Here is a 20,231-nt window from a genome sequence, read left to right as displayed (position 1 = left end):
ACCAAATTTGTAAATTCGAAAAATATGCTCCCGTCGCGGTACGCGACGGGGGTAACAATCAACCCATCGCGTAGCGCGATGGGCATGGTGAGTCACCTGACACGTGTCCAACAACGTGTCAACATGTGGCGCGTTGTGACAAGCCACGTGTCATCACCAGATAAGGCAACGTTATTTTGCAGCACCGCGGTACGCGACGGGTCCCAAGGAACCCATCGCGTACCGCGATGGGGACGAAAATTGGCTATATAAGGGGGGGTGACGGGCATGAGTCCCATTCATCCCAAACACACCTTCACTTTCACACACATAGCCTCGAAATATGTGCCCCGTTGCCGTAGCAAGCCGACGTGATGTTTTCTCGTAATTCGTGCAAACGAAGTTGGAATTAGGCTAGCAATCACATAAGCGAGTAGATCAAGTCCTGCCTTATCTTGTTATCACTCTAAGCATCCAATCTAAGGTAGGAGTTATGTTTAAGTTATTTGAATTATAACTTAGACTATCAATCGAGGCTATGGCCTTTAACCTTGATCGTATTTTACAAACATTCATTCACAATCATGTTTTCATAAACGTTACTTCATGAAGAAGTAATGTCAAACAAAAGATATATTTTGACGGGCATGTAGTAACTGGAAGGGGGATATCACTAGTAGTAAGTTTCTTGCCTAAGGAAAAGTAATTCGCATAAATCCCAATCAACCGAGGGACCCGTTTACTTACCTGGAGAAACTTACCAACATGTTAGAACCTATTAGGCCAAAGCATGCTATATCAAACGTCACATAAAACCAAGTGTTTTCAATCACAATCAAAGATAAACGATTTCAAGGTTAAGCTTACAATCATAGCTTAATCATCATTCAAAACATTCATACGAACCTATTTTGTATAGGTTAAGTATCATTCACAATCAATCAATCAATCAGTCAAGGTTTTCCAACACCGACAGTACAGGTGAATACGTTAACCTTTTCAATCAGTCAAAACTTATTTATACTCAATGAGACGAACGAGTGTTTGTCTTAACGAGTCAATCAATGTCTACATGAGATAACGAAATCTCTAAAACGTTATAATACAAAATAGAGAATAATATCAACTCAGACCGAATACGCATGTGTATGGATCCAAACATAACTGTTAAAGCTCAATCAATCAATCAAAGGCAATGAAGCCGCGAGCTTAAACGGTCATGACCAGTTCTCAGTTCAGGGCCGTTTGGCTCGGGGAATACCGTTGTGTGTGTAGGGCAGTGGTACATATACCGGAAGTAGAAATGCTTCCGCTGAGATTGTCAAGAAAACTACATTTGTATTGTAATCGTCATTCAAAATGTTTTATTGAGTCATACGTGTTCACCAGCATATAGCTGACGTATTTTTCCAACCCATTGCAGGTAGTTAAGCATAAGTAGCATTAACAAGGATTGGAGTCTTAATGAAGATAGAAACGCGTACAAGATGGCTCCGTTTTTGATATATAATCCTTGTAATATGAAAACATAACTTTTGTAAACCAATACTCGGGTATTTAATTCCCGAGTATATTTTCAATGTAAATTAATATTATATTCAACCTAAAGTCTTCCGCTAAAATTAACCCATAAACTCTGATATATTTACAAAACAGGTACCAACTTGTGGTCACACGCCTAGGCCCTAAGTCGGGTGTGACATCACATTTGGCCACATTATTAAAACATGTGGCTAGTTAAATGTCACAGTTTGTGGCTAATGCATGTGTTTTTGGTCACATGTATCAAAGATCAAACAAACTATGACTGTATGTCACATTTCGCCACACATTTTTATAATGTGGCTAGCTTATGTCACAGTTTTTTTTTTCAAAGTGTGGCAAAAAGTACCTGAGTAGGTATAGAATGATCATATGAAGAAAAACATATGTGGCCAAAACATTTTGGAAGGTTTTCAAACGTGGTCAAAGACCTTTTAGCCACACATTTAAGCCGAATTGTGGCAAATCGCCCAGACCACATGTGTGACTAAAAGGCGATATTCACATAGTGACAGGGGTTTATAACCTAGTATTCTAGTATTAGTTACATGGTTAAGGGGTTAATTGTATTAGGTAGGAATAAAAATGTAAATAGCAACTTTTGGTTAAAGTCAAATATTAGTTAAGGGGTTAATTGTGGTCATTTATAAAAGAGTAAAGTCAAATGTGTTGGTGCTTGAGAAGGAAGAAGATACGAAACCACCAAGAAAGATGGATTCTTTGACTACTGACTATCGGCATGCGACTCAACTGACCGACCACTAACGGTGCCTGGCTTGTATCCTTTTCAACTTAATTTCACACTTTGAAAAACTAAGAGGGTATTAATTATTATTACTATTATTCTGTTTTATCAGAATATGTAATAAATACTTTGTTATGGAAGAGTTTGATCACCTCAAAATTCAATTGGAAGATGTTATGTTGGCAACAGACACCTTTGCACCCAACAAACGTATTGGGAGTGGAGGGTTTGGGTCGGTGTACAAAGGCGAAATCTCGGACTTGTAACGGTAGCTTGTAAGCGTTTAGATCCTAGGTTCGGGCAAGGGCATGTTGAGTTTTTGAAGGAGATTGTGATGCTTTCCAAATACAAACATGAAAATTTGGTCTCTCTCCTACACTTTTGCATTGAGAGCGAGGAGAGGATTCTCGTGTACGAGTTTGCATCTCGTGGGAGCCTCGATTGCTATCTAAGTGACCCTAGTCTTACCTGGATTCAGCGTCTCAAGATATGTATCGGAGTTGCTCGAGCACTAAACTATCTTCATGATCCCTCGGACACCCACCAAAGAATACTCCATCGAGACATTAAAAGTGCCAACATCCTTTTGGATGAGGAATGGAATGCCAAGGTTTCGGATTTTGGCCTGTCAAAAATTGGCCCCGCTAACCAACCTCAAACATATCTTATTTCAAATGCAGTCGGTACGCCTGGATATTGTGACCCGTTGTACTGGGAGACGGGTATCCTATCAAAAGAGTCTGATGTGTACTCTTTTGGAGTTGTGTTGTTTGAAATTATGTGTGGGAGATTTTGTTGTGAATATCGTGATGGTAGTCTACTTGGCATTTTAGTGCCTTTGTGGAAAAAATGTTATGAAGAAAAAAGACTAGATGACATAATTTTTCATGGTATAAAGGAACATATGAAACCTGATTCTTTGAACACGTTTTCAACCATCGCTTATCAATGTTTAAAGAGAGCTCGTAAAAAACGACCAACAATGGGGGATATCGTGCAAAAACTTGAGATTGCACTTGAACAACAAGTAAGTACTTTTTCTTACCATTTTATTAAATGTGCCATATGACAAGTCTGTAGTTGATTAATATGCAGACACATAATCGATTCAAAGTAAAAAATTAATATTGTGGCAGGAAATTTTTGATAATGGGGAAAAGTTTGAAAGAATGCGGGCGAATGCAGATCTTGCTGTATCTCCTCTGTCCTACAAAACCGAAAGCATGAAGTCTGTTGATATGGTGGAAAATATGAAGATGCCCGACTCAGAGAATGAGGTAATATTACGTTATTGCCTTTCATGGCTACATGTTTTCTTGAAATCTGACTGGTTATATGATACATCTTTTGTAGGTTAATATTGGACTACCTTCTCCAGATAGTGTTGATTTCATTTCTTTGCAGGTATGATGACATGTGTCAACCTCTCACTGGTTCATATTAAGAATCTTGAAATAACATTGGTAAAATACCGTTGTTGCAGATAATAAGAAATGATGATCTTGAAGAATTAAAGGAGCTTGGTTCTGGTACATTAGGGACGGTTTACTATGGAAAATGGAGGGGAACTGATGTGGCAATTAAGCGAATTAAAAAGAGTTTTTTTGCAGGTCAATCATCCGAGCAAGAGAGATTGGTTAGTTAGTTTGTTACTCATATATTCTTTCATTAATCTATGTAATTTTGGTAACTTAGGGTTTATGATTTGATTGCAGACAAATGAGTTCTGGCGGGAAGCTGACATCCTGTCAAAGCTTCACCATCCAAATGTTATAGCATTTTATGGTGTGGTACTAGACGGACCTGGTGGGACAGTAGCATCTGTCACTGAGTTTGTGGCTGATGGTTCACTAAGACGTGCTTTACTTCGCAAAGATAGGTATTTTTGTTATTATTATTAGTATTATTTTTTAAGACATACATATTGCATATATTTTTTATAACTAATCCTTTATATGTGATTTGCAGGCATTTGGATCAACGAAAGACACTCTTAATTGCTATGGATGCAGCTTTTGCGATGGAATATTTACATTCTAAGAACATTGTGCATTTTGATGTTACTTGTGAGAGTTTATTGGTCAATATGAAGGATCGTTCACGCCCTATATGCAAGGTTAAAATATCATCAACTATGCATTTTGACATACTAATAATATATATACTGTTTTTTTTTTTCCAATTATTATTTTATATGCAGGTTGGTGGTTTTGGGCTATCAAAGATCAAGCAAAATACTTTGGTTTCAGGTGAAGTTAGGGGGGGAGCTTTGCCCTGGATGGCTCCAGAGCTACTTAATGGCAGTGATAATAAAGTTTCTGAAAAGGTGTTTATAATTTAAATTATAAAGTTACAAATAAAAAGTTTAATCATATAATGTTACTTTTCGTTACAGGTTGATGTGTTCTCTTTTGGAATTGTGTTATGGGAGATCCTGACTGGTGAGGAGCCATATGCTAACATGCACTATGGTGCTATTATAGGCCGGGTTTCAATTAACGGCTTACTGTGCTACTCCGTATTATTTATTTATTTATTTGTTATGTTAATGCGTGTATTTGCAGGATGCATTGTTAGCAACACTATGAGACCTGAGATTCCGAAAGATTGTGACGATGAATGGAGAAGGCTTATGGAGCAATGTTGGGCACCTGACCCTATGGTTAGGCCATCTTTCACTGAAGTAACCAGTTGGTTACGTCTTATGTCAAGCACCAAACCGTAGGCGGTCATGGCCACACGGGATCTTAGCTAAATACAAACTTACAAAATAGATGTTAAACTTTGGCACAAGGGAAAATCAGACGTGTGTGAGATAAAATTGTATTAGTTGAAATGTATTTTTAAGATTTGTGTAACGTGAAGATGATTTTGTTTGTTTTTGGTGTATATATGGAGGGTAGATTTGTGTTTGTACAAATCCAATCCCATCCCATCTCACTCCCACTCTTCTAATAAAAGAGAATAACTATCAAATTCCCGACCAAACCATTTCTCTTTTTAGTGAGAAGATAACCCGATTTTGGATCCATACTACTATTTTGGATCTTGTTTAATTAAAAAAATAAAAACATTTCCCTGTTTTTCATCTTAGGTTTTAATTCCATCATCTCCCACCTTCGACATTATATAATATAATTATCAAACTAGAATAAGAGCTGAATTTGTGGATGACCCGCACTATAAAATGACCCGTCCTGCTCGTACTAAATTTAATTTATTAACTGGTGGTGTAAACTGTTGTATACCATATTTGTATATTTCTAACACAGTTACGGATTTTATCCTTTTTTATTTCAGGGGTAACTTAACTATCATGTTGGAGGATTTAAGTGATCATCAGCATACATGACCCATTTCCGTCTCTAATGCAATATCACCTTGCCTCAACTCACATTTGTTATTTTCCAACTTTTAAATTGATTAATTATACTTATGCATGCTCTAGAAATGTCATTATGCAGCCATTTGACAAATGATAGTGGATGAAATATTCAAGTGGTGAACTTGTCCTTTGTTTGTTCTCACACAGTTAACGGAGTCTCTAGAGCTCTTTATGAATTGCTAAAACGAGTATTCACAGTAATCGATTACAATATGATGTTTTATTACATTTTAGATGTTCATTTTCAACTTTCTTTTTACTTATAATATGGTTGGATGATATGGTACATTTTGAAATTCTTCAGCCTCATAACTTACAAGGTATCAATATCTTGGTTATGTGTTAGTGTTGTTTTTTTGGGAAAACAATGTTCAGTAAATAAGAAAATTGCTACTCATGGTTTTTTTTCAGGAGTTTTATGAGCTTTGGCAAGACAAATTTTTACTCATGGTTAATATTCCATAGCTAATATGTTGATATAATTCTAATCGCTATTATTATTGTTATTATTAATTTTATTTATTTATTTTTTTTGCACTTTGGCTTCGTTGGATTGTTGTAAGAAATCCCTCTCTATGCGCTCTCGGAATAGAAAATTAGATTCATGATATTAACCTCTTAGACCATCTCAGAGAATATGCATCGAAATTTGACCTACAACAAGAATGGATAACGGTAATATAAAGTTTAAATATCAACATTTTCATGAAGAAACGTTTTGCTAGAGATGGGAAAGTGGGTGGGTTGGATAAAGATCCGGGCCAAATTGGGTTTGGGCAAAACGGGTAACTTTACTGTGTTACCAAAAGTTTTTATTATTTCAATATATAATTATTTGATTTCTGAATAAAAGGATTTAGGTGAAGAAGATATGTTTAGCTAAAGAGATCTGTTTATTGTTTAGGTGAAGAAGATCAATAAAATAAAGCTTGCAGAATAAATTGGAAAAGTGAGTGGAGTGACGGGTATACATAGCTTATTACCTTAATGTGTTGTCACTTGATTACAATTTGGCTGCTATACTTCAAAGTTTGTTACTAAATCGCTACACTTTTTCAAATTGGTTATTTTGGGTAATTTAGAAGTATCTAAAATGAAAAAAAATTATGAATGAAGTGAAACTAGGTCACTTACTAAGTTTGTCCATTTAGAGAGTTAGAGTTTAGAATGTTGCTATCTATATAATTTTTTTTTTATTTGTGATGTTATCAATGCATGGCATGATTCATCAAGGTCGCGAAGCATGATATTTCTTATGAATAGATGTTTGTTGCTTGTCACGATTGATGGATCTACAATGTTCGTTTTATTTTGTGTTTTGTGCCACTATTAGAAAACAAGTCATTTTCTCACAAAAATTTCCTACAAATTTCCTACGACAAGTAGTTCAAACAGACCAACTATAAAAAAACAAACTCCAACTTTGCTACAGTATTATTTAATAAACATTATGTTAAGTCAAAATAGTTTTTGTAGGAAAGTTGTAAGAAGTTTACAACCACATGTTTTTTGTAGCAATTTTCTAAGAAAAGTTGTGGGAAAACGGTTGAAAAACGATTTTCAAGCATGTGTTTTTCCAACGTAACTCTTTGTTGAAAAATTGTTAGAAACTGGATTTTTCCAACAAATTTCCTACGAATTCAGTTGTCAGAAAACGTCTCTAGTAGTGTGCGTTTGACTTTTAAAGTCAAAGTAATACAATGATCATATTATTTTGTAGTTGGTCTGTTTGACTATAAATTTCAAGTATTACAATGGTCATTTTTATTTTGCTTTTTTGGAAATATGAGATATGAGATACTTACGTTGTTGCACATGTTAGTATAACAAGTAAATTTAAGCATATTACTTGGGAAATTTGGGAGTCTTTGCCTTTATTATATGATCGCCTTCCACAACAATGATGTTTGATCATGGCTAACCTAAAGAACACAAACCATAAGAAGCCTTGAACAAAAGCAGCAGCAGCTGCTGTGTAAATCCTACGTACATACGGCACACAATCACTACTAGAAAAGAGTAATGCATGTTTCCTACGAAAATTTCTAACGCATTTCTTATGAATCTTATTTCCGACACGCCTCCAACGAAAAAAAGAAAACCTTAAATTTGCAACATGATGCGAAAAAGCAATGGTGTTGAAAACGCGTATCAAATTTTCCTACACATTTATAATAAAATATAGCTGAACACTTTTATTTAACATTTTCGTTAGAAATGCGTATGAAAGAAAACAAAATAAATAAACAACAGATTTCGCGGGAAATGCGTATAAAGTATTCCAACAAAAATTTTTGTTGATGTTTATTCTTTAATATAATAATTGTTTTATTTATAATTAAAATATTTTTATTATTAGTAATAATAGTAATAACATAAATTTACTGTTTTTTATACTAAAGTTATTGATATAATATTATAATGTTTTTTAAAGCTAAAATGCATATTAATGATAATAGTAATAGGTATTAATTTACTTTTTATGAAATATTTTGTTGTTAGAATTAGTAGATAAAAAGAAAATAGAAATCTATCTATTTTAATAATGTAAAATAATTGTAAATGCATGTTTTTTTTTGTGGTTAACCCTTAAAACCTTTTTCTTTTTAAAACTAATATATGTCATAAATCAATAATTATTTATTTTCCTTTTACACTTTATTTATATTATTTCTATAGCATAATTAAATTATTCATTTTTCTTTAAACTCTATTTATAATATATTTATACACTTTTATAAAAATAAATATTTACATTTTATACTACTATACATTGTTTAAATATATTTCAAAATAGAGATGAGATTGAGACCGTACATGTACCTGAATGTACCCGTATCTAAAATCAGTAAATCTTGGTACCTGTACTCGTACCCGAATTATATGGTATGGGTACATGTACTTTGGGTACAGTACTCGCTTTGGTACCTCTTTGTTCTTTTTTTTTAAATCTCCAAAACAATCAATTATCTATAATACCAAAAACCGTAATACCGCAACCAAAACATAATACCAAAACTAAAAATGAAATAAATCAGCCATAATATAAATTCCATTCCTTTTCCTAGTTTATTGTTCCTCAATTTCTATATAAAAACATGAGAGAAAGTTAATATATGTTATTTAATTATATACACAATTACACATACATGAAATAAAAATATACGAATACACAATATATGAATATGCACATATAAATTGAGAGTGAACTTATTCAACTAATATATATTATGTTTTGAAAATCCCGATTGAAAGTTAAGTTATAAGTGTTGGAAACATGATAAAAGCCTGTAAGGCCTAGTTCCCGGTGCCTTACTTTAACGTCGGATTTACTCACAAACACAGTTCTTACAAATTAGAGTTAATTAAAACTTTCCCGGAATATAAAACTTTAACCGTTTATTACAAACATTTAATCTTTTCTTTAAAACCATAACATAAAATATCATATTTAGAACATCGTTTCTTCCATCTTCAGATGCCAGCCGTTCAATCCATGCCATGTGCCGTCCCCATGCCGGCTCTTTAGTTTGCTCACCTGCGTGCATTCTAAAAATCAGCTACGCTGAGTGAGTTCTAGTTAATCAAGCAACTTACCATACAACCACTTCATGCACTTATATACGTGTTCGAAGACACCTAGCCGTCTATCTATCCTGCTCACCTTACCACTTAACCACTTGACTGTCCCCTACGTCTTAGCCACTTGTTTACGGAAGCACATAGAGGTTTGCCCTCTCACCTGCTCACGTTATGCCACTTAATAACGGAGGCACGTATAGGCTTGCCCTACCACGCACTCACGTTATGCCGCTTTAATAACGAAGGCACGTATAGGCTTGCCTTACCACGCACTATCGTCATGCCACTAACACCCTTACTAGACCTCTTACCACTTCTATCACAAACTAACTCTACTTGTCTACAACACACTTTCTACCATTACATCATTTACATAATAACCAAGTTACATAATAACATTTACACACACTAATAACCACTTGAAGATCATTCCCATTGGCGGTACGTGCAATATCCGAAGATCGTTCACGCACCGACAAACATTTATTCATAACATCATACATACTATCACATCAATCATTATAGCATACACTTACCACTTAAGGCAAGTGTATTCACACTTCACATCGAGTATGCACACAGCCCAAAAAACATAACAAGGAAATGGGGCTAGAAACTCACCTGAACTCGATTACGTTCACCGTTAATTGTTATTCCTTTCTTGAGATGTGCACACCTAACTGTATAACAATTACATGTATCAATTACTATTACTAATCATATCGTCTTTCTAGTCTCAATTATTACCCACAATGAACGGGGGTTCGGGGGCAGCGCCCCTAAAAGCAGGGTTCTAGGGGCGGCAGCCCCTATCAGGGTCCAAGGGGCAGAGCCCCTGGCTGGGGTCGAGCTGCCAAGTCAGCTAGGAAAAATTTTATTTACATTAACTCTCTTAACACAAATTTTCATTAAAAAATTAAATTATTATTTAATTCGCTAATTCATTCTCTATAACGTATTAAGCCTGATTAGTGGTTTAATCGCTATCCTGGTTCGTTATCTCATCACAACTTGATTCGCCGTTAAACAGTTATTAAACAGTTAGTCGCGCATAACTCAAGGAAGGGATTTCCATTAGCAGTAGACGTAACCGCATCAGGTGAGTTTCTAGCCCCATTTCCTTGTTATGTTTTCGGGGCTGTGTGCATACTCGATGTGATTAGTTAATACACTTACCTTAAGTGGTAAGTGTATGCTATATATGATATATGTGATAGATACGAATGATTACTTGTTGGTACGTGAACGATCTTCGGATATTGCATGTACTGTCAGGTTGTAAATAAAGGTATGAATGCTATATATAATGTATGATGGATATATGTATGATATGAATGAATGTTGGACGGTCCGTGAATGATCTTCGGATATTGCATGTACCGCCAGGTGATAGTTAAGATATGATTGTTATATATGACGTGGAAATAATGTATGAACGTATGGAAGTTATAATTATGAATATATAGAAAAGTATGGTATGGTTGTATGGAAGAAAAAGGGTGACCGGACCCTAATAATATCCGAGGATTGAGGGTGACCGGACCCTAATAATATCCGAGGATTGAGGGTGACCGGACCCTAACAATATCCGAGGATCGTGGGTGACCGGACCCTAATAATATCCGAGGATCGAGGGAGACCGGACCCTAATAATATCCGAGGATCGAGGGAGACCGGACCCTAATAATATCCGAGGTATGTAGGGCGAAATGCTCTTTATAAGTAGGGTTAGTTACGTACGTATTGTGTATGTTACGGAAAGGTAATACGAAAGAATGAAAGTGTGCGTATGGAAGAATGATGAGTAGGTTAAGTATGTATTATGTATCTAGGTAGTTGTTTCCCCTATTTGAGTTCCAACTCGATCTGTTCGTGTCTAGTTTATGTGTCAGTTTTAGTTTAAGTATTCTTTATTTTATTTTAGTTAATAATAAAAGTAAACACAAAAATCAATTAAATCAATTTACTTAAGTTATTAGTCAGAATCTAATTTAGGTGTTGCTAGTGTCTCGTGGGTTCGATATCCGGACTTCATTAGGGTTTACTACTGTCGATATGTACACTTGCATGTCTAGTGGTCTAACATTAGGAGAGTCTAGATTTATAAATTTAAAACTAGAGTGTCTAAGTTAGGTTAGGTTTTAATGTTCGCTACTTAAAAAAACGATGTGTTCACAAACGGTTCACGAACACTTACCGTACAAGATTTTACGTTCGTGTTTGTTCATTAAGAAAATGAATGTGTTCACGAAAAGTTCACGGACACTTATAAAATTGGCGGAGTCTAGAGATTAAGATTGATGTATTTATAAATGTGAATAATAAGAAAGGAAACAGGAACAATGCAAAAACAATGTGAGCATATGGTATCATATTATGTGTTAGATGTAATAAATTAAAGAATATAAAATGTTTAGATAAAATAAATAAATGTACAAAAAGAATTTCAGCGAACAACATATACAAACAAACATGTACAAACGTTCATGAACACATTACCGAATGTTCATGAACACAATTGAACGAATGAGGGCTTTGTTCATGTTCGTTTGTTTAACTAGTCGAACGAAATTTCTTGTTCATGTTCATTCATTTACTAAGCAAACAAGCATAAACGAACTTTCCGCCGAACAGTTCACGAACTGTTCGTTGAACGTTCGCTTCATTTACAACCCTATCTATCACCCTTCTTGTTTATTATTGCAATGGAAGCTTTAAAGGTGGCGGTGCGTACGTCGGTTTCAGAAGGTATTTTTTAAGTGGATTCAAACTCCCAGAAGCGGCCCACTTCTTTCTCACTTATTTTATGCAGATGATGTTGTTTTCGTTGGTAATTGGTGTGAATTTAACTTCCTTAAACTAACCCATATTCTAAGGTGTTTTCACGTTACCTCGGGATTTAAAGTGAACTTACAAATTAATAAGCACCTTATATGGCATCAAGGTAATGACGATAGAGTCGATGGAAGGCTTTGGTGTGGTAGTGTAGTTTTGGCAAGCTTTCTACCTATTGGAGCAACTATGGGCCTAAAGAGGAATCGGCAGCCGATTATCAATATCTTTGATGCAAAGTTATCAAGATGGAATTGGTGGTCGGTTAACTTTAATCAAGTCAGTTCTCAGGAGCTTGGGCGTATACTATTTTACACAATATAAGGCACCAATGAATGTATTAAAATTAATTGTTGGGAGTCTAAAAGAAGGGTTCCTATGGGATGGGAATGAAGAAAAAGATAAGATAGGTTTGGTAGCATGGCAAAGGATTGTTCTAAACAAGGATCGGGCGGTCTAGGTGTGGGTAGCTTGAAAGCCACTAACATGGTGTTATTAGCTAGCTAAATCGTGGTTAGATATCATAATAGCAAAATCTCACTATGGGTAAAGGTCATTGTTGCTATACATACCAACTCTCTTAAATGGGACCCTACACGGGTGTACCAAAATTTCTTAGCTATGGTCTCTATGGTTAGGCTCACTTTCGGTCGAGACAATTGGTGTTGTAAATCGGCATATGGGTCTAATGGTCGGTTCATGGTCAAGCGTTTGAGATGGGAACTAAACAACCATGCCCATTAGGTAATTAAGAGGAGCTCGTAATTGAAAGGGGCTCTCTTCAATCAAAGTCGACTGCTTTCTATTGTTAAAGATCGTATTTCCACAAAAGAAACTCTAAATCTTAGGGGAGTTAACGTGGGGAATGTGAATTACGTGTTGTGTAGTAGGTTCATGGAAACATCGGTGCAACTCATAGTCCATTGTCAGGTAGCAAAATGTGTTTGGTCTGTCATTCATGATTGGGTCAAACTACCGAGCCCACCTCAACTCAGATGGGTTAAGGATATTGTGGATTTCGCAAATATGCACAAGAAAAACAAGGAGGAATGTATGGTTATTCAAGTAATTTCAATTGTTACTTTGGTTGATTTGGAAAGCTAGAAAGAAAAAAGAAGATTTTCAAATTAAAGAATATCAGTGTGTGAAGAACATTAAAATAACTTAGTTTTTGTGGGTGTTTTATAGAAGAGATCAAGCTTTGGGGGGGGGGGGGGGGGGGGGGGGAATTATGCAATTTTATTTCATTAATTTCACTTTACAATTTTCTTTGTAGTTCGTTTTCTTTTATAGTTGTTACTTACGTTGTATGGGCTTCTTGTGGCTTGTGAGTTGCCATTTCTGTTACCTTATAAAATTTGGCCTTTCAAAATATGTCGTCTTCTACAAATTCAACAATGGCTTCGACTTCGTTATTGACGGTTGTGGTTGATGATTCGTGTACAAAGCGAGATTCCTTGAATCCCTTAAAATAGATTTTGAGACTTTGAGTCTCTCTCCTTAAGATCTTGTAAATCTCCCATGGTATAACATCCTAAGCAAAATGTATTCTCACGTGTCTGAGGTTAAGTCAGGTAAATTAGCATTCTTTGTGATTAGGAAAATGAAAAAAATAGTAGAAGATTCTAGTGGTCAAACCAAGGGAGTTGCGCATCCCGCAATACCATTAGACCATCCGTAGTCGGTGATTTTTTTAGGCATTTTGAGTTCAAAACGCTGGGGAACACCGCCCCTAGGCGTTTTGGGGAGACGTTTCCTACAAAACGCTAAGAAGACACGAATTTTGAGGATTTTTTGAGAGGGGGAGAAGCGAGAGGCATTTTTGAGTCTTTTTCCCACTACACCCACATTTTATAAAATGCCCAAAAGCTAATTAGGCGTCACATGGCGTAAAATGCTCGGGTGTGTCTAACTTTGGGTGTGTCTAACTTTGACTACGTATGGTCTTAGGAGAGACTCCACTTCTCTAACATGGGTGATTAATTTGTTCCTAAATCATTAAAGGCAAGATGATTAGCCTCACTTTCGTCACTAGTTCTAAGGAATAGACTATGAAGTATTTAAACTCTCCTTATAGTTCGTGGGGATGTGTGTCACATTATCAGCATATATATTAACTTGTATATAATAGAGAGAAATGAGGTTTTCGTCCTTTTGGTTTTTTCAAATTTGTTGTTCTATTTTAAAAGTTTAAAATTTGTTGTTTTCGTTCGTATTGTTTCATTTTTGTTTCAGATTTTGTTCATCTCGTTAATTATTTTGGAATGAGATAGCAATTTTTAACAAACAAAAAATTGCCACGAAAATGAAACTCTATAGACGAAATATGCAACGAAAATGAAACTATAAGAATGAAAATACCAAATTTTAAACTTCTAGACTGAAACAACAAATTTGAAAATAATTGGGACAAAAACCATAGGTCTCTCATTTATATATAAGTTATGCCTCCCACTTGAACATAGAGCCATAGAGGTGCACAAATCAGGTTTTTCAAATACCCGGTTTCGGGTATGGAACCAGGTTCGGGTATGACTGAGTATTGAAAATCGGGTTTGGCAATACCCGGGTTATGTTCGGGTCCGTGTATAGTCTCTAAAAACCATACCTATATATTGGGTTCGGGTCTGGTATAGATACATGTATTCTAAAACCCGGTATTTGAATATCATATTTCTAGGTATTGGAAAAACCCTATTTTCATGTTTGTTTGTGCTTTTTTTGGTTATTTTTCGGGTATAGATTGAATTTTTTAAGGGGTTACACTTTCTAAGGGTATTTGTCGGATATTTTTCATATATTCTTTAGGTAATTTCGGGTATAGATAGGGTATTTGAAAAACCCGGTGTCAGGTATTGGAAAAACCCAGTTCCGGATGTGAAACCGGTTCCGGTTTTCGGATTTACCGGGTACAAATCGGGTACGGTTCGGATACGAGTTTTGGTACTTAAATGCATACCTTAGCCGTACCCCTACGGGTAGGGTCGGGTATGGGTTTGGGTAATAAAAACTTGGGTACAAATGACCAGGTTCATGGTTTTTTTTTCGGGTTCAGGTTTTTTTTTTTCACCTCTACTTGAACACCCTTGAATATATGAATTAGTTGTTCTATTGAACCTAGATTTTAGGATCTCTAGTGGTAAGCTAGGTTAGGTTATTAGATCCAAAACATTCTCTCACAAGATAATCTTTCCTAATTGTCAATCTTAAGACTATAACTCGATATCCAAACTTCAATCTTGTTCAATGCCTTGTTTTTAAAATGACATGTAAACTCATTTCAAGGCGGCCGCATCTTCACTATGTCTTTGGTATGCCCTGTGTGACATCTAACTAGATTATGATTCTTGACAACTGCCCAGAGTCTAATCACTAGAATAACTCCTTATAACCATTGTGTACTCCACTCTATCACATGTTTGCAATACTTTTATCAGATTTTTCAAATCCTTTATGCCAAACCTTCCACCTTCCTTTTTCAATTGCTAGATACCCCACATTTAAGTGTCAGTTGGATAAAGTCCATCTAACATGAGTAACATCCAAAGATGGGTAATGAAAGGTTCACCCTATAGAAGCGGGTACGAGAAAAATCTCAAATACCATTTCTACAAACGTGTGCCAATATACAGTCTTACACCAGGGCCAATATAGTGATATACATGGTGCTTTGCACTTGAGTGGTAATTTACACATAGTGTGTTAACCATGAACGCATTAACCTTCTATGGCACCGACAGCTTTATTGCTCATGTGGTATGAATCATTATATATTGTGACATGGTTGAATTCAAATAGTTAAAACGCCTCTGTACGTAACAGAAAAAATAAATGAAGTTAATCAGCTGGTTCAAATGACAAAAAATGCAAACCGCATAGTGCCTCAGGTAAAAAAAATTTATAAAAAGGTAATGTGAACTGACAATTTAGGCCATCTCTTTTGTTATGTCAACATCATAATATTACCTATCTTTTGTTACAACACTTTTAAAACCCACAATAAACAGTACCATGTGAACTATTTCCCCAATTCTTATGAACCAATCGACACTTCATCTAGTATGGTCGAAACTTCCTTGCAGCCCGCAATTGTTGTATTCGTCTCTTGTCCTGCTCAAATTTGCTTTGCAGCATCATGATCTCTGCAACAATTCAAAAACATTTTAACATCAAATTGCTAATTGTGAAAGTAGACATGAGACAAATGGCATACTTTTGTACAACTATGTTTTAGATCAACCCAACTCGTTATGCTGTTAAAAGAAACCAGGAGGAAAAAAAAAAGAATGAGCATACCGTTCCGCTGTGCCTCTCTTTTCTGAAAACTATAAAAATTGATGCCCACTTGTTTATCTTTCTTTTTAGACATTTTATCCATTACAGCTGCCTGAGCAACAGAGCCAACAGTTGTACCACTTTCAGCATCAGTTGTTTTCTTTCTACCCTTGAAATGAGTAACAACGGTCCATCCACCATCTGCTGCTTCCTCTAACCGTTCTTTTCTTTCCTGCATTTTCTTAAACATTTAACCTTCTTTTCTAGTCACGCTTGGTATTCACAAACTTCAGAGTAAGCTGATATTACCTTCTCCTTTTGTGCCCAGTAATCAACCAAGAAATCATTGATATTTTCCATCAGAACCTCTGCCCCAGGTCGAGCTCTATGGTAATTAGTAATCCATCCTGTCAACATCAATAAAGCCACCTTAATTAAGATTAACGTATTACAATTTGCCCTTTTGTTAGAAGGACTTTATGCAGTTTGTTTATCATTATCAAGCATACCCTGAGATAAACTAAACATCTAGGCATGTACACGAACCGACGTGAACAGTTCAGTGGAAAGTCCATTTATTTAATAAACAAATGAACATGAAAAAAAAGTTGTTCATTTAGTTTAACGCACAAACATGACTACATGAACACATGTCTTGCTTGCTCATTTATGTTATGTTATTTTATTTGCGATCATTTATGTTTGTTTAAGTTCGTTCGTTAATACTGCATTTAATTTTTAAGCCCGTTACAATTTAATGTAGTTTTAAAACTTTGTAGGCCCAACATATTTTTGTTCCCATTTACTTTTAATTGGTCTTAGCTCAGTTACGTACTAACGTTCGTTCATACACGTTCAGTTTGTTCGTTCGTTTACATTCATGAACTGTTCATTTATACTATTAATGAACGGACATAAACAAACAAGAAAATATTCATGTTCTTAACAAATAAACACAAACAAAAAAATCTCGTTTGTTTAATTGTTTGTGTTCAATTATTTGTTCGGTAAACAAACACGAGCATGCTCCGTTCATCTGTTATGTTCAGTTCGTTTACAGGCCTATGGCCATTTAAATATACATAGCCGTTAATCTCATATAGTTGTCAAAATACTTACTTTTCATTCCTGTTGTCTCATCCTCATCCCCTGAAGAAATTTGATAAACGTCATCATCATTGTCAAATAAAGTAGCTTCATTTTTTAATTGAGACACACTCTTTGATTTACCTACAAGAATGCATAGGCTTCTATTTGTTAACAAGATATTAGACTATTAAAAAAAATTACAAATGTAAAAGACTTTTATTCAAAGTTTGTAACTGCATACCACTTTGTTGATTAGAATCATCTCCAGCTTCATTACCATGTGAAACATGTTCATGAGTACCAACCTTCTTTCTATTTTCTTTGGCCCTTTTCTTTTTCTTCAATTTGTTCCTTTTCTTGTCACTCGTTTCAGCACTGTTTTTACCTTCATTAACATCGTTTCGAGTAGTGGAGACAACAATTTCAGGTGTTTCTGCTTCAAGTAGCTTCGTGGTTCTTTTCTTTTTTCTAGAAATCTTTTTCATTTTCTTGTCAGAATTTGCACCATCCGGATTATCTGCTCATAGTTGAAAATATTATGCTACTAATTACCTATTATTATAATTTATAATAGCAATATAGTGGTTTTTTAATGACTTAATTTTAATGTCCTTAGCAACAATATAAAATGAATAATGTAAAATAAATTGAAATCAATGCAGACAATAACTACCAATGATCATGACAAAAAGTAACTTTCATGTTGAATTTTCACATTGAAAACTTATGAACATGAGATGTTTAAAAAAACTAATTTTGCAAATTTTCATTTTTGATCAGGAGTGCGAGTGCTTACCACTTTGTTGATTAGAATAATCTTCATCTTCATTAGATTGTGAAACATATTCACGAACACCGCCTTTACTTTTTTCTTTATCACTTTTCTTTTTCTTCAACTTGTTTCTTTTTCTGTCACTCGTTTCAGCACTATTTTTGCCCTCGTTGGCATCATCTGGCCTAACAGAAACAAAATTTTCAACTATTTCAGCTTCAGGTAGCTCTCTACCTTTTCTTTTCTTGTTTCTTGCAATGTTTTTCATTTTCTTGTCAGAATTTGCATTATCTGCTAAAAGTAGAAGACATTATGCAATCAATTACATATCAAGTTCCCAATAACATACTGAAGACTTTTCAGTACAACCAAAAGTCATTTTTGGCTGAAAGAAATTGGCTTACATATAGTTGCTAGCAAGATATGAGAACAAAAGGCTAAAACATCCATGTAAATACTCTCATACATCATCTTAATTGAACAAAATTAAATAAATACGCTAATCCTAATGCTGATATTTAACTCATTAGATTATCAATTGACTTCCGCAGCTTCTTCAAAACATCAATAATCTTTTATACCTATTTTATACCTAATAAATAAATAAATAAACGTTTAGATCACATGTCATAGTTCTGGAAGTTAATGTAGCGCTATGTGGTGTTGCCGTGTGTCACAACTATCCAAGGATCAAGTCATCATAAAAAGGTCTTTAAACATATTCAACATATATTAAACATTAGTATTACATCAACATTTGACTGAGCCCAAAATAGTCAACACAAAAACAGAGTCAACGTCAGTTTCTTTTGACTGAACTGTTTACTTCAATGCTCACATGCAACTTGGATAATCTATACCTAATAAACAAGTAACTGGAAGCGTCACGCTGCACAATTCTGTGAGCCTAAACTTATTTTTCCCATTTCTCTTATTTAACCCTCTTAGTAATTATTGTACAAAAGCATAATACATTAAAGTAAATATAGTAATTATCTGACTTCAAATAAATATATTAAACTATTAGTTAGCAACTTATAGGTAGTTCCTAAATCTTCATTACTAACTATTTAATTAATATTTCATTTCTCCAACCGGTGAGTTTCTAACCTAGTCATGCATATAGCACCAATAATAACAAAGAAAATAGTAACTTGAGCTAAATATTTCACATAAAAGTACAATCAAAATGACTTGTTCTCCCAAAATGTAAAATGAGCACATCTCAATCAAATTACAGTAACATTTATATCTCATCCTACCTAATTGATTAAAATGAAAGATAACAATAATAATAATAATAATGAATAATAATAAATGAATAAATTACCACCAGTGTTGTTCGATGTTTTCTTCTTCCTCTTGCCGGAACTACCAATCGCTTCACCCTGCAATCGGCAAATTCAAAAACAAAATCAAAAACAATTACATGTCTTATGAAAACTATTAATGACGGATTTACCATATCTGTAGATGCAGCAGCAAAACCCTAGGGTTTACTGGATTCCCAAAGGCGATTTGCAGAGGTTGCAGCTCTCTGATGAGTTCGCTTTAGTTAAAAACAGATGGGCCGTATATTGGGCTCAAACTCTATTGTTGACCGGCCTACAAACTTATAAAATACAAAGTATGCTTTTTTTTTCTTTTTAATTTCAGTATATACTTTCGGATTAATATTTTTATTCTATCAAAAATATTGACAAGTCCATGATTTTTTCTTTTTTCTTTTTACTTTCATGATGGTAAAGTTTTAGTTTTGAATACTTACTGGTAACTCATTAGAATATAATACCGGTGGATTTTATTTTTAAGTCATATGATTGGACCAACATTTCCATTTTGTAATATTCTCTCTTTTAAGTTGCATACAGTACGGGCGTACGGCCCCATCACCACCTCCCTCGGCTTTCATTCTCCCTCCACCTGCCACCATACCACACGATTATCGTGGTCATCATCTACTGTTGCCGGAATTGATTTCAGAACCCTTGATGACCATCGGGTTGATTTAGGGTTCATTTATATTATAA

At 34.9% G+C, this 20,231-nt stretch overlaps 2 protein-coding genes across 4 annotated transcripts; one reads left to right on the top strand and one right to left on the bottom strand.

Annotated features, from left to right (window-relative positions):
• The first annotated feature begins 2,528 nt into the window (after positions 1 to 2,528).
• Positions 2,529 to 5,222, top strand: LOC143605819 (RAF-like serine/threonine-protein kinase 20). Its single transcript, XM_077081794.1, has 9 exons — positions 2,529 to 3,293; positions 3,403 to 3,543; positions 3,620 to 3,670; positions 3,750 to 3,902; positions 3,982 to 4,145; positions 4,235 to 4,382; positions 4,467 to 4,592; positions 4,662 to 4,707; positions 4,831 to 5,222. The coding sequence occupies exons 1-9, from the start codon at positions 2,601 to 2,603 to the stop codon at positions 4,989 to 4,991; spliced, it is 1,683 nt and encodes a 560-aa protein (XP_076937909.1). The 5' UTR covers positions 2,529 to 2,600; the 3' UTR covers positions 4,992 to 5,222.
• Positions 5,223 to 15,923: 10,701 nt separating this feature from the next.
• On the bottom strand, positions 15,924 to 19,780 carry LOC143605822 (uncharacterized). Of its 3 annotated transcripts, none has more exons than XM_077081797.1 (7): positions 19,664 to 19,780; positions 19,532 to 19,589; positions 17,671 to 17,946; positions 17,460 to 17,570; positions 16,650 to 16,747; positions 16,362 to 16,572; positions 15,927 to 16,207 (listed from the first exon to the last, which is right to left on the bottom strand). In XM_077081797.1, exons 1-7 carry the CDS (start codon positions 19,664 to 19,666, stop codon positions 16,122 to 16,124), a joined length of 843 nt encoding a protein of 280 aa, XP_076937912.1. In that variant the 5' UTR covers positions 19,667 to 19,780; the 3' UTR covers positions 15,927 to 16,121. The 3 variants fall into 3 exon arrangements, with proteins under 3 accessions (XP_076937911.1, XP_076937912.1, XP_076937914.1); XM_077081799.1 differs by having other exon boundaries at positions 19,535 to 19,589; XM_077081796.1 differs by lacking the exons at positions 19,532 to 19,589; positions 19,664 to 19,780 and adding an exon at positions 18,226 to 18,680 and having other exon boundaries at positions 15,924 to 16,207.
• Positions 19,781 to 20,231: the final 451 nt, after the last annotated feature.

Source organism: Bidens hawaiensis, unplaced genomic scaffold (genome assembly GCF_021521415.1).
Source record: "Bidens hawaiensis isolate Kalapana, Puna unplaced genomic scaffold, B.hawaiensis_p1.1 tig00071614_1, whole genome shotgun sequence".
Taxonomy (NCBI): domain Eukaryota; kingdom Viridiplantae; phylum Streptophyta; class Magnoliopsida; order Asterales; family Asteraceae; genus Bidens; species Bidens hawaiensis.
This window is presented reverse-complemented; position numbering and strand designations above follow the sequence as displayed.